General features: G+C 44.5%; 1 protein-coding gene across 1 annotated transcript in view; it reads right to left on the reverse strand.

Moving 5' to 3' along the window:
* CCT6A (chaperonin containing TCP1 subunit 6A) overlaps positions 1-14,188 on the reverse strand; it is a 30,205-nt gene extending 16,017 nt beyond the window's left edge. Inside the window, exon 1 of the mRNA XM_078679394.1 lies at positions 13,886-14,188. Coding sequence (XP_078535520.1) covers positions 13,886-14,022 — 137 coding nt within the window. The 5' untranslated portion in view covers positions 14,023-14,188. The remainder of the gene's footprint in view (positions 1-13,885) is intronic.
* Between the last annotated feature and the right edge of the window lie 1,180 nt (positions 14,189-15,368).

The raw sequence follows: 15,368 nt of genomic DNA on the forward strand, positions 1-15,368 counted from the left end.
TGTATTTATGTGTTGGTTTTGAATGTAGCGAAATTAATAGCTTTGTCATTTACAATGCCAATACTTTTAACTTTTGCAAATGTGACACCTATAGCATTTGTAATGCAACATGTTTTGTATTTACGTGACTTAGATGTATTGATATTACAAATAACAATGGCTTTTAATTTTTTTAAAATTAATACTTAAATAAAAGTTATTGTAATCCATAATTGCAATAGCTTAAACTTTTGTAAATAACTTTTGTGAAGATTATGTTCAGTGTATTTTATTGTGACGAAAATCTAAGAACAGAAGTGAAATATTAACATCTTTTTGTGAAATTTGTAAACATTGAGAGAACATATTTGAACCAGTTGTTGAATGGTTGCACAGATTGATACTGTAGTGCCCCTGAGTGATGCTGTGGTGGTGCAATACAGAGCTGGTGCGTGTGGCTGCGCGTGTGTGTGTGCAGTTAGAGAAGGATGTATGTGGAATAGAGCAGCAGATCAGCACAGGAGAAGAGAACAGGTAGCTAAAGAAGGAAACCGGTGGAAGAGAACAGCAGATCAGCACGAGAGAAGAGAAGAGAACAGGGAATTAGAGAAGGAGGTGGGTAGAAGAGAGCAGCAGATCAGCAGAGCAATAGAGAACAGGGAGTTAAAGAAGGAGGTGAGGTGGAATAGTGCAGCAGATCAGCACAGGAGAAGAGAACAGGTAGCTAAAGAAGGAGGTGGGGTGGAAGAGAGCAGCAGATCAGCAGAAGTTAAAAGGGAACGAGGCGAGGTGGAAGAGCAACAGATCAGCACAGGAGAAGAGAAGAGAACAGGGAGTTAAACTAAATATTTTAAGATTCGTCTGGGATTCGCAATGCAATCTCAATAGGTGTAAGTCTAGCAGATGTACAATATATTTTTTTAAAACAATAATTGTCCATTTTATATAGTTCTTTAAATGGACAATTAGATTAGCCTTCTTCTAAACTCTCCAAAGTCTAGCATACTGGGGGAGAGACGCTCAGGATCACTAGTTCTAGGGAGGCAGTAAGAAAAGTTTAGCAACACTACGAACATAACTCACCAGGCAAGCCGAAAACACAGTCACATAACTAACATCTCCAGAAGTCACACATGGCAGACTGCCTGTCCAACACATCACTATGTGGCAAATTATGTGACAAGAGTCGATTCAATTATCGATACAGGAAAGCAAAAGGTTAGCAGCATACACAGTTGCAGTATGAAATCCCAATGTTAACATTGTAAAACACATTATTCAGAAGATGATGAATTATCAGGCAAATGCAGTAAATGCATAAATATGTGGAAAACTGAGATTCTGTCAAAATGCATAATGCCAGTTGCTCAGCCAAGGTCAAATCCTCCAACACCATACTCCGGCGAGCACGTGCATCGGGAGCCATGTGGCAAGGCTCTTTCCGGGCAGACTATAGTAATGAGAGGCCACACAAATGGCATATTGGCGCTATAGTAAAATCAAACAGCTTAAGCTAGAATAGGATGCCTAAAACGTTCGCAGTCCAGTGCTTACCGCGTACAACAGACCAGCGCAGCGGGAACCGGGCTCATGTCTGTAATAAAGAGACGTGAGCTCGGGCGTTTGTGCTATGCAGGCGAGGCAGACTGCACGCCCCCACGCCCTTCTCCTCCGGTCTTTGTGTAAAACATTTGTTCCTCCCTCTTTTGTTCATATTAAACTTGACTGCCCTTTTTACAGGAGCTGAGGAAGTTGCAGCTGGTCATGCACAATGCATTTTACCGGCTTTATAAATTTTATTGCGTTGCCCAAGGGAGCTGCTGTGTGAGAGGATCCGAGATTTCAAATAAGTAGTTCGCAGACACCTCCGCCTCAGGAAACTGCGTGGAAGGGAGTTTCGCCACCACAAGACGCTTGACAGTAAAATTGCTTGTGAAGACCGAAGTATTTGCTTATGCAAAATTAAAATAATAAAAAACGTTATGCTTTTCATCTTCGTTATTCTTAAAACAAGCATTGGTCCCGGGCAGCAAAAACAAGTATTGGGCAGGCTGGTGGCCTGAGAAGCGTCCGTGAAGCAAGGGGCGGGGAGCCGAACCCTTTGATGTAGCTCGCGGCCGTGAAAAAAAGCAATTAGGGGGAGGAGAAGTGAGGCCAGCGCGCACTGCGCACGCTGGGGAAGCCTGTGGGAGGGAGTGGGGAAATGCACGCGCTTGTGTCCACGTGAACTGTCTTAAATCCGCCGATGGTTTGAGAACCTATTTTGGCTACTAAAATTCTCCCCTATCCATTCCTGCGGAATGAGACCGGCTCGACCTAAAAATGCATCAAAACCAGAGGCATTGAAAACTAAGCAGCAGGACTCCTGTGCAGTCAAAGACACAAAGATCACAAGATACTATAGAGAAAACGGGCTGATCTGCAAGACCTTCAATATAGCATCCAACCTGGTAAAAAGATCAGTTAAGAAGAACTGGAGCATTTTGAACACATGGTCTCTTATAGGAGCTACGCATGCTATGCTTCTAGAGGGTTAACCCGGTACCAATGTGTGCAACCAATGCCCAGAAAGCATCAACAAGTATATGAATAGCTAAATAAAGTAACACTATCACAAAAAATGCTGCATCAAGATGCATTATTTGCTTTTTTTGCTGCATAATTAGCAGTTGTCAGTTCTTCATTTATAACGCACATGAATTCCACATCAAATACTGGCACTGCATTTAGTACATTTTTTTCCTTTTAAACAATACAAACTATACTGCACTCGCTAGTAGGGTGTTCGTGTAGTGATGTCAGCATATGCAGCGAGTGACCCAGCAGATGCTTTGCAAGTGCCCTCGCGACAGAAGACAACAAGGTGCAGGGTTTAGAGGACATGCTTAAGTCTTCGCGGACGAGCACTCTACTAAATCGTGAGGGGATAAGGGTCGGTTGTATTTGCTAGGCCAAATAGGTCCCTACTGCACACATTATGAAAAAATATCGCCAAACACAATGGACATTATGTATTTTCTCTCACGGGAACATTCCAGTTGAACTGCCATGCCATGTCTTCCCTGTACCAGAAACAAGCATTCTGGGACGTGGGTCCGTTGCTCACTCTACCACTGGATTCAAGATAGCCTGGCTGATGAGGATTATGAATCCGAAACCAGTCCCAGGATGCTGGTTTCCGGTCCAGGGAAGACATGGCTTGGCAGTTCGGGCTGGACTGTTCCCATGAGGCATAGGGTCAGACTGATTTGCATATGGCCATGTCTGAACTGGGGTGGTGGAGTGAGCTAAAGAATGGTGATGGATTAAACCCAGATCAGTTGACTGGGGGTGAGTGTCTGATTTGCTCAAAAGCTCGATCCATCATTCCCTTTGGTATCAGAAGAATATGTGGCAGCCTGAATTCGCAGCTTATGTTGATCTGTCAATCAGAGATCAACTTGTATTTAATTGTGGATCAAAAAAGATACAAGAAAGACTTCTTTCATGTTGTAATCTTACTTTAGCTGAAGTTATAGATTTAGCTAAAGGCGTTGAAAGGTCTATTGAGTCTTCAAAAATTATTGCTGCCGAAGATTACAAAAAAAAAAAATATACTAATAATTCTTCAGTTTGTTCTGTTCAAACTTATAGTAAGAGCAGTGTCAAAACTAGTAGAGAACAGTTTAAGTTGTTTTAGGTGTGGATCCAAATCACACTTAGCAAATTCTTATGATTGTCCTGCTTTAAAAATGTACCAAGTATGGTAAAGTTGGGCATTTTTCTTCTGTATGCAAAGCTCGGTGAAGAAATTCCAGCACTACTGTTAATAGTATTTCAAATGTTGAACACAATATGCAAAAGTTACTTCTCACCATTTATGATTCATTCAATGATTCTATCAATAACCTTAAACTTCCTTTTAAAGCTCCTTTGGGAACTGTTTAGTAGACTATGTTGCTTTTGTGGCTATGGCGGATTCTGGATCACCGGTGACCATTTAATCTGATGTTTTCTTTAAAGAAAATTGGGTGGGTGTCAATCTCACCGTTTCAGATATCAATCCTAAAGCCTTTGGCAATTTTGATATTAAGATGTGAGGTTTCTTTGAAGATCGCATGATTTTTACTAAGATTTATGAGGCTATTGATGGCAAAATATTGTTGGCTGGTATGATTTAGGTAAATTAGGAGTAAATTTCTGTCCAGGGTCTGATCATCCAATTCAACTGAGGGATATTTCCATTAATTATATTTCTCTGGAGAAATCTTCCTTGACTTCCATTCTCGATAAGTACAAAAAAGTTTCTGAAAATGTTGAGGGGGAGGTAAAAGGAGCTTTACCCATACAACATAAAGTGCGCATGGTACCTTTAGGTGTAAGGGATAAACTCAAGTCACATTTAGATAATTTGTGTTGTGAAGGCATTAAAGAGTCCACTGACAGCTCTGAATGGGTTTCTGCAATTGTTATCACTCTTTAAAAATAAATCCCCCCCCCAAAAAATCAAGATATTAGGTTATGTGTGGATTTTAGGTCACTTAACAAGAACATTGTAGTGGACACGTATCCCTTACCAAGAATTGCAAGCTGCCGTTAATGGTGCAAAGTTTTTCTCCATTATGGATTTAAAATCTGCCTATCAGGTGACTCTGTATGAATCTTCAAAGGACCTCACGGCGTTCTTTACTCAGTTTGGCCTTTATATGTTTCTGAGAATGCCATTTGGGCTGGCATCAGCGGCCAGCATTTGCCAAAAGCTGATTGGGAGCTTATTTCATGGTATAAAAGGAGTACAGTCTTTCCAAGACAATCTGATATTTGCTAAAACTAGTGAACAGCATAATTCCATTTTGGAGAAAGGGTTACAAATTTTAGATAGCAACGGCATGACCGTGAGCAAGGACAAGTATAAGTTTCTAGTTAATGAAATCAATTATTTGGGTCACAGAATTACTCCGGATGGGATTTTTCCTAAAGATGATATCATCAATACTTTAGAAAGAGCAAGTAAACCACATGATAAAGATACTGTACGTTCCTTTCTAGGCTTGAGTGAGAATTATGCCAAGTTTGTCAAGGGTTATGCTCTTGTTGAGCCCCTTACACAACTTCTCAAAAAAGGTTCACGGTTTGTTTGGCCGAACATCCATGATGAAGCTTTTAATAATGTTGTGAAACTTATTGCTAAAGCACCAGGTCTTAACACTTTTGATCCTCATGGAAAGTCTTATGTTACTGTAGATGCTAGTGCCATAGGTTTAGGTGCTGTTTTCACACAGATGGTTGAGGGAAAAGAAAGTCATTTAATTTATTTCGAGAGGTATCAGAGGTGCAGAATATAGCGCCATTGAAAAGTAAGCTCTAGCTTGTGTGTGGGCTACAGAAAAAAAGTTAAAGAATTTTTTGTGGGGAGGCCTTTTGTTCTGGTTACGGACCATAAACACCTTTTTTATACGATGGATGGGGTCAGGCGTGGAAAAGCTTCAGCTAGGCTTGTTGGGCTAATTACTAGATTACAGGAATTTACTTTTGAGATCCAACATATTCCTTGTGGAAAAAGTTTCACTGCAGACTGTTTAGCTAGACTTCCACCAGTCAATGAATCAAGTGATTAGATTATTGATCACCATGAATGTGTTGTTGCCTTAATAGATGTTGTTGATTCATGTAACTTCAGAAAAGGAGTGGAATGATTATGCAACTAAAGATAATATTTTATCTAAAGTTAGGCAGTTTGTAACTAATGGATGGCCTTCGGGTAAAAATGTGGAATTACCTCAGAAGTTTTGCACAGGGATAGCATTGAAAATGATATATTGCTGAGGCAAGATTTATTTGTACCCCCGGCTGGTATCAGAGACAAACTCATCCATTTAGCCCATTCTGGATATCCCGGAATGTCTGGGACAAAAATGACAAAATTCATTACTGGTGGCCTGGTATGGGTGCATGGGAGATACCTTTTTGTCATTTGATGCCTGAGGCTTGAGCCGGGCAGACGCTTTTTACTCTATTTTAAATAGCTTTGTGTGAATTTACCTCTGTGTCCTACCCCCCTCCCCTTTGCACAGCGCGCGGATTTATCGCAGCGCGTGTCTCTACCGAATTGAGGGTGGAGGCACTGTTCTTAATTATTTTTTTAAATTTACCTCTGCACCCCCCGTCTTCCGCGCTGCACGGACAGCACCTCAGCTTCCCCCCAGAGCAACCGGCCAGTTCAGGGTGGGCTTGCCTGGGACACGGAAGGGAAACGGTGGCGGCCATTTTGGGTAGGGCTAGACAGTATAAAAACAGACGGCCATGACTCTGCGCAGCGGACGCGCTCAGCGGGCACGCCGTACTCACGCCGGAGTCAAGCCAGAGTCCAGCCCGTCTGCGCCCGTCCGGGCACAGGGGCAGGGACCCTTTCCAAACGGAAGGTCTATTCTGGGGAGGAAATTCGTCAACTGAATGGGGGTACAACTACTTTAGACCTAAATATACTCACTCGCATAGAGGAACTGGCCATCCAGGTACCGCAGATAGGTAGGTCCCCCCCCCCCTCCCCAACCCTCAAGCTGGTTAGCCTAAACACTAGGTCATTGTGTTGTCATAGTCTTGAAATTTTCACCTTATTGCAAGACGAAGACATCGACATCCTGACCTTGACTGAGACCTGGATGGGGGGATAACTCCATACCAGACATAGCCACCGTCCCTGTAAACTACGACATCCACTGGCAGAATCGTCCAGGGAATACTCGAGGGGGAGGAGTGGCAATAATATTCAAGAGACATCTAGCAGTAACTAAAATACTGGCTGAGTCAGTGGATCTGGCCGATCTACTGGCAATAAAAATCATGCTTGATAACATGTGTGTTACAGTTCTCACAGTCTACCGCCCCCCTAATGCCACTTCTGGCTTTAACGACTCCTTCATGTCCTCTGTCTCCGACATGTGTTCCAGATATAGAAACATCATAGTCACAGGAGACTTTAATTTTCACTGGGACAAAGAACAGAAACAGCCAGCTGCTAGTTCCCTAGAGACAACTATGTCCTCCCTGGGCTTTAGGCAGCTCGTAAATGCCCCTACACATATAAAAAGGCCACACCTTAGATCTGATATGGACCACAGACTCCGGGGTGGCTTTAGCTGGAATCCTCCCCTGTATCTGGTCCGACCATTATCTGATCTACTGTGACATCCCTCTGGATACCTTACCCTCCCGTCCAACACCTAAACCCAGACTGACTCGCCAGTGGAAAAATGTGGACAAACATACACTAACCACGGCACTTAGGGGAATTATCCAGCCGACATCATCTAATAAAGATGTAGACCAAGAATGTAAGGACATGATGGGACTACTTAGTAACAGCCATCGATCAGTTAGCACCCGAGAAACTCCAAACAAAAAGTAGTGGAATAAAGGGAGCCCCATGGTTTACACCCGCCCTGAGAGATCAAAGGAAGGCTCTGCGTAATATGGAGAGAAACTGGAGGAAAAATAAGGATATAGACTCCTGTGAACAATATAAGAAGGCGCTTCGCAGCTATAAAAAAATCCACCCAGGAAACTAAAGCCTCATTCTATGAGATTCGTATAAATAGGGCGACCAATGTTCAAAAGGAAACGTTTAAAATCCTGAAGGAATTAACTAAAAAAGCTCAGGATATAAACAGCAGCATAAATTGTGATACTTTCCAGAAATATTTTCTGGATAAAGTAGACGCCATTATGCTCGAAATAAAAAATATGGGGCATGGCCCCGTCGAGCAACAGGCTATCTCATACCCTGCTGCCAGTTGCTTAGCATCATTTCCCCTTATGGACTCACTAACCCTCGAATCGCTGATGAGGAAGACAAAATCAGGTTCCCCAGCAGACCCCTGTCCTCCTAGCATTTTCTGCTTGGCACGACCTATGTTAGAGGACCATATCCTGGCCACACTGAACAAATCCTTGAGCACCGGCAGGCTCCCCACTAGCTTCAAAGAAGCTCGTGTAAGACCGTTGCTAAAGAAAGTGGGGGCAGATCCCAACGCCGTAAAAAATTATAGGCCCATATCCCAGCTGCCTTTCTTGTCCAAAGTCCTTGAGCAACATGTGCTTAAATCTCTGTCTAGCTTCCTGGAGTTTAACCATCTACTCCATGAGAGGCAGGCAGGCTTTCGCGCACATCACAGCACCGAGCTTGTCATGCTCTCGGTGCTGGACGAGCTCAGAAGGATGGCTGACAGTAAGAGACCGAGCGCCCTGATTTTGTTAGACCTATCAGCGGCGTTCGATACTGTCAGCCATACGCTTCTACTGGACAGGCTGGCTGGGGTTGGGATTCAGGGCTCAGCTCTTAGGTGGCTGGAATCCTTATCTGGGAGAACCCAGAGAATCCAGATGGGAGATAGCTTATCAGGAGTGGGAGGTCTGACCTGTGGTGTCCCCCAGGGCTCAGCGCTATCCCCACTCCTGTTTAACCTATACCTGCAGCCTCTGATTAACACACTAGCGGAGATGGGCTGTCGGGTGTTCAACTATGCCGACGACACACAGCTACTGTTGGGCATAAATGACACCGTACAAGCCCAGTCACACGCCCAGGACATACTTAGATACACAGTTCACTGGATGGCTACTAACCAGCTAAAAATTAACCCGGAAAAAACAGAGGTGCTGATAGTACCATCCAAGTGCTCGTCCTGGAGTGACATGTTCTGGCCCCAGGAGTTGGGCCCAACTCCACAGCCAGCCACCACAGTCAAAAGTCTTGGCATTAAGTTGGACAGTGCTCTTTCAATGACCAACCAGGTTTCCACTGTAGTCGGTACCTGCACTGGTCTTTTAAGACAGCTGCGCAAACTAGTTCCTCTCCTCTCCGAGTCGATGCTTCGCACAGTGGTTTCTGCCACCATAATGTCAAGACTCGACTATGGAAATGCGCTCTACTTGGGTCTGCCAAAGACGCTAATTAACAGACTCCAAGTAGTCCTAAACGATGCCGCCAGGCTCATTTTTAATCTCCCGAGGAGAGCGCATGCCTCCCCACTGTTAAAGAGTCTACACTGGCTGCCCATCGGGCAGAGGTCCATCTTTAAAAGCCTCTGTATAGCCCATAAAGCCATCTATGGGCAGGCCCCGGCCTAAATCAAGGAACGGATTGAGGTATATAGACCGGAAATAAGTCTTAGGTCTTCAGATGCCCAACTCCTTGTTTGCCCACGCTTCAAACTGGCTACAATGGGAGGGAGATCCTTTTCGGTTGTGCTACCGAACCTGTGGAACGCCCTGCCTGAGGCACTCCGAAAGGAGGGCAACTTACTCCGTTTCAGGAAAGTCCTGAAAGCTAACCTTTTTAGAACAGCACACAACCTAGTGTAATCCTGTTCCTTCCTCTACCCCTCTCAGTACTTTGGTTATTATGTCATGAGGTAAAAGCGCCCTGAGACCTGTAGGTGATTTGGCGCGATATAAACTCGCAATAACAAATAACAAATCTGTGGAAAGATTTGTGGATAATTGTTCAATTTTCATTAAATCTGATAAACACTGGAAGGTTTCTACTGAACCTTTGCCAATCAGAGATGCTCTTGGGAAAAGCGTTCTAATAATTTTCTGGGCCTTATGAATGTTTTGGTAGAGAAAAAAGATTTTTAATTGTGCTCATTGATGATTTTTTAAAATGGTTATACTAAACCTTTGTTGGACATCCTACAGCGGATGAAGTTCAACTTTTCCTGGATAACATTTTTAGGATTGAAGGGGCACCTGTTTCCATTATGTCTGATAATGGAGTATAATTTATTTCGAGTAAGATGCAAACATTTTTGAAGAAATTTAATGTATGTACTAAAAAGAGCTCCACTTTATAGTCCCCGTTCTAATGGCCAGATTGAGAAGGCAAACAGATTCTTTAAAGAAGGTATTCACGCTGCTTTAGAAAGCAATCTTGATGTATTTGAGTTTAAGGAGAAAATTTGGAGTTACCATTTAACTCCTAACACTTGTACGGGTGTATCTCATTTTTTAACGAGGCAGACAAACCTCATCTTTGTTAGTGCCTTTCTTTAATAGGAAAAATATTCACATAGACTTTTGAAGCTTCAGCCATTAAAGCTAGGAACATCATAACTGATGCTCGCACTTCTGGCAAATTGTACCATGACAATTTTCACAATTGTAAAAATGAAAGTATAAGGGTTGGTGATTGGGTGCAGATCATTAATTTATTTTTATTTATTTATTTTTTGTAGAGCGCGTAGTCACCCGGAGGTATCCCAGCGCTAAAAAATCTTATCTGCTGAGTACAGTGGACCAAGGGAGGGGGAGAGGGAAGGAGGGACAAGGAAGAGGACGGGGAGGGCGGAACAAGATATGGGCCAGGAGTGATTCACTGTGGGAAGAGGTGGGTTTTGAGCTGTTTCCTAAACCGGAGGTATTGAGGTTCGAGACGCAGGGCTCGGGGGAGAGTGTTCCAAAGTCGTGCAGTCTGGACTGAGAAACGCCTTCCTCCCGATCGAGCCCTCTTGAATTTGGGGGCAACAATGAGGTTTTCGGTGTCAGAACGGAGAGGTCTTGAGGATTTGTAAGGGGCGATGAATTTCTTGAGAGCAAGGGGGCCTTGATTTCGTCGTAGTTTGTGGGCCAGACACAGGGCCTTGAATTTGACCCGCTCTCTTATGGGGAGCCAGTGGAGGAGTTTTAAGGCCGGTTTGGCCGACGCTCTGGCAGGGGTATTCGTGAGGATACGGGCCGCGGTATTCTGAATTCTTTGAAGTTTATTCAGGGTCATCTCTGGGGCGCCCAGGTATATCACGTTGCTATAGTCAAGCCTCGAGATTATTAGGCCTTGAATAAGCAACTTTTGGGAGTTGGGGGGCAGGATGGGCAGGACTTTCCTCAATGACTTCAAAAGACCAAAGCAGGTCCCGGCCACTTTCTTTGCCTGCACGTTGAACGAGAGGTCGGTGTCAAGCCACACTCCCAGGCTCTTTACTTCCTCTCTGGGTTCTGGAGGAGGGCCCAGACAGGCTGGCCAGATGTTTGGGGACAGTGTGAGTCCTTTTGGGCCCAGGAGCAGAACCTCCGTTTTTGACCCATTTAATTTTAGGGCAGAGGTGTTCATCCAGTGATGGACCTCCACAAGGCAATTAAATAGATCTGCTGGTTGTTGTTTGGGGTGGGATAGTGACACAACCAGTTGTGTGTCGTCAGCATAACTGACGACACTCACTCCGAATGGAATGATGACCTCCTCCAATGTGGACATATAGATATTAAATAAAGTGGGGCTCAGGGAGGAGCCCTGAGGCACGCCACATTGGAGGGGAATTTCGGAGGAGCGGGCGTTGTTCTCCCATATTTGGTAGGTCCTTTGAGCCAGGAAAGATGTAAGCCAGGCTAAGGCGGAGCCCTCTACACCGGCTCCCTTGAGTCTTTTGATAATGAGTCGGTGGTCGACGGTGTCGAAGGCCGCGCTTAGGTCGAGGAGGATCACTGCCACTGATCCTCCTCCGTCCAATAGCGTTCTGGCCTCTTCAACCGCTGCTAGGAGGGCGATGTCTGTGCCCTGCCCTGGGCGAAAGCCTGTCTGGGAGCTTTTTAGTATGTTATTGCCCTCCAGGAACTGGGAAAGTTTTCTATTCACCAGTTTTTCAGCAATCTTGCTGATTCCTGGGAGTAGGGAGATGGGCCTATAGTTTGCCAGGTTTTCGTGGTCGAGGGAGGGTTTTTTTAACAAAGCTTTCACGACCGCTGCCTTCCAGCTTGGGGGTACGACTCCCTTTTGGAGTGAGGTGTTAATCAGGTGAGTCACGGGGGGGGATGATCGTGGAGGCTACCTTTTTGAGAATTCGGAGTGGGGCGGGATCCTTAGGAGAGCCGCTTTTTATGGATGTTAACGTGTCTTCTAAGCCTACTTAACACCTAAAGGGACATCTAAATTTACTATTCCTTTAAAATTTGAATGTCACCGATTCCACTGTTGTGTTGAAGGACAAAGGGTGGTGGAGTATAAGTTCTATCATCATTCTCAAACCAGGTCAAGAACGTTTTTGGGGGAAGATGGTGATATTTGGTTTTATGAATCTTGTGAATCATTTTCTGAGTTATGCTCGGAAGAATCTTTTCATTCAGGTAAAACTTCGAATTCTGTTCCTCTTCATTCAGACTGTATAGTTAATATGGATTCCTCTTCATTCAGACTATTGTTAATATGGATTCTTCTACACATGATTCTTCTGTTTTGCAGAAGAGAAGTACAAGATTGCCTAAAAAGTTAGATGATTAAATTTTAGAGTAATTTTATTTATTTTGTTGTGAAAAGATACATGTGGTAAATATGTCTCTTCACTGTTTATGGTAGAATTAGATTTTTTATGACACCAAGTATTGTAGCATCATTTGGAATTGTTTCTACATCATTTTAGAACTATACCATGTAATGTAGAACTGACAGGTGTTAAGTTGAGGTTTGAATGCCAGACAAGCAGTTGGTGCTTATCCGATAAGACGCCAAGCTTGTGCACCAGTGTGTCATTTGAATAAATAATATTTTAACTATTGACTCCCTCGCTTATTTGCTATAATAGGACTGTTTTCAGTACATCCCTGTGCCCACCGAGGCGCGCAGCAGCAATTGAGTTGCCAACAGAGGAAGTAAGGCAACAAAAACTATTCCAAAGTTGAAAGTATGTGAGTGGATACGAGTCTGCATATGTATGAGTTAGGGGTGGGAATCAGCAGGTGCAGTGCATGAATAAGTATTATTAGCGACATCATATGCTAGTGTTACAATCACAGTATGGCAGACATTGTGTATGTGGTATGAGAGCATTAAAATTAGTAAATGAGGCGCTTAAAAATAAATAAGACAGCACGAGTGTGATTGCGAGGGGGGTGAGGGAGGAGTTCGAAGGTAAGATCAGAATGAAGGAGTGTGAGTTTGAGTGACAATAAGTTGAGGGGTTGTGCGAGTGTGTACGCTTGCCACACTGTAGCAGGCTATGGCGTACTGAAGGCATTTCCTCATTTATGGTGGTATCTATGGAAGCCTACCGCCACTGCCTATTTGGAGGCAAAGTCTTCTAAGGAGGACGCCACTGGGAAAATGCTGGTGCTGCCATCCTGAAGATAATTCTTGGTCTGATGCACATGAGCACCATGTAGATGAAAATACTGGTACTAGTATACAATTTTGGGCATTAAGGGCTACCCCATCATAAATAGCGATCCATATAACATACTAGAGGCCATTCTCAACATATAGAGAAGAAACATTAAAAAAAAATAGGATTAACTCCTGGGAAGTGCTAAGATTTACTAGCACACGATAAACGTGCTTGAATATTTCATGAGCGTCCCTTCGTGGCCTAGGGCGTCTTAGCAAATATCCGTAAAAGCTGGTTTTCAAGAGGACAATTTGAACCAATTGTTTTCTAAATGTTCTGTGGAGGAAGCCCATCCCAGAACTTCTACAAGTCGGGTTCACACGCGGAAATTCAGGTCAAGTATTGCGCACTATCAACCTCCAAGCTTTCCAGACACTCGTTCCTATAACTAGCCACAAAAACTCACATCCGCCACTACTGAAGTCCGTCTTCCATTTCCATGACCTTCAAGTCCGTCTTCGACGCAGCTATTCCACTTCGGCCGTTATTTCTATGGCTCCCACATACACACAACACGGGGTTTCCAACTGTTGGGTTCGCAAACCTGCACGTTAGTGTGTTTCCAGGCACTGTATTCACACCATAGTTTGTAAGCATCATTTCATTATTAAACCCGGTCATCTCGGCTGCAACGAGTACTATGCAACCATAAACTTCCGAGTTAAACAACGCCGCGCGCATGTGCAGATATAACCAACCCCATATATAGCACAATAGCGCCCCGAATAGTAGCGTAGCATCCTCTCCCCCTCCAAAACAGCAGGGCTGAAACTCACATCTTCATGGTCCCTTTCGGGCCCAGGTTGGTCCGCAGCACGTCCTGCAGCCCACGAGCAGCGCTGATGTTTACGGCCAAAGCTGCCTGCGCCCGAGCTACCTCGGCCTTCGGGTTGAGAGCTTTCACGGCAGACATGGCTGAATTAGGGGGTTTCCGGGCTGGTCGCTCGGAGCGGATCAATGTGCGGCCTCCAACACGCCGCCTCGGAAGGAAAGGGAGCAGGGTGGCGTGCAATCGGCGTTTCCAGAACGGTCTAACGCGCTGCGCGCCTCCCTATTGGCTGTGAGGGTTTCGGCTTTGTGACGCCACTCTCTACTATTCAATACCATATTCGTTTTCAACACTAGACCGCATTTAGACTTATTCAGCCATGTTAGGTGTAGAAAATGACTCGTGAATGTTAAACTGCTTACTGCAAGAGTAAAAGGGTTGTGCAAGAGCGTGGCAAAGTGTGTCAGACTCCTAGCTTGCAGCTCATTCATGCTTTGACCTAATATGGGTACTATCAGAGATGGACACGCCCACATAAATCGAAATCCTACAACTCCAAAACAGCGTAATCCCTCAAGTAAAATAATTGTTTTTCGAAATACGACATTGCCTCTCTCGTTAGGAGGCTGATGTTAGGTACCCTAATGTGATCCTATCAGCAATCAATTTCACATGTGCTAATGTCTTGGAACACTTTTGAATACGATTTTTGAACAAGATGGCAGTGCTTGTATGTCTGGCAATGATTTTCCGTGCTTGTTAAGTCATGGAGATGTTATTTAATTTTTGGGGTTTTTTAGGGCTCGGGCCTACGCCACCACGAAGTGGGGGGCGGAGCTTCCGAGCTCTTATGTAATAAAAAAAAAAAAGAATTCTGAAAGGGGTCCGGGCTGGCACATTCCTTACTGTGCGCCACCGTTTTTATGGCATGTGCCTAGTGATTCGTTTTCGCTGTGGTGTCTATTTAGTAGCCTTGACGTGATAGGCTAAATTTACTTTTCGGCCGTCATTTATTTCAGTTTCATGGCATAAAGTGTGCGGTTACGTGCACGGCAGACTAGGGCACAAGTCCTAAAAAAAAAAGTGGGGGGACGCTGTCCCTGGAAGTGACGTCACGACAGGAAGTGACGTCACGAAAGGTGGCTTGCAACATGACATTAACATTTTGCCCCACCCCAGGAAAAATTTCTGCGGACGCCAATGACTGCAGGATCAATATATAAAGGAGACGCAGGGTGAAGTGAGTGCCTGGACTGCAGGAACAATATATGTAAAGAAGAAGCCGCCGAGCTCCGCAGAATACACTGGATGCAGTGCTCTGGGAGGGTGGGGATGGGGGGGGGGGCTGTGAACGCCTCGGGGTATTTTATACTCGCAGCGCAGTGTGGGTGGAAGAAACCTCCAATTTTAATTTGGATACTGCTTAGTGCACACTTCGAAAATGTTCGATGGTAGCAGCACACTGCCCCCCCCCCCCACGAGAGTTTTTT

Source organism: Lissotriton helveticus, chromosome 3_1 (genome assembly GCF_964261635.1).
Source record: "Lissotriton helveticus chromosome 3_1, aLisHel1.1, whole genome shotgun sequence".
Taxonomy (NCBI): Eukaryota; Metazoa; Chordata; class Amphibia; order Caudata; family Salamandridae; genus Lissotriton; species Lissotriton helveticus.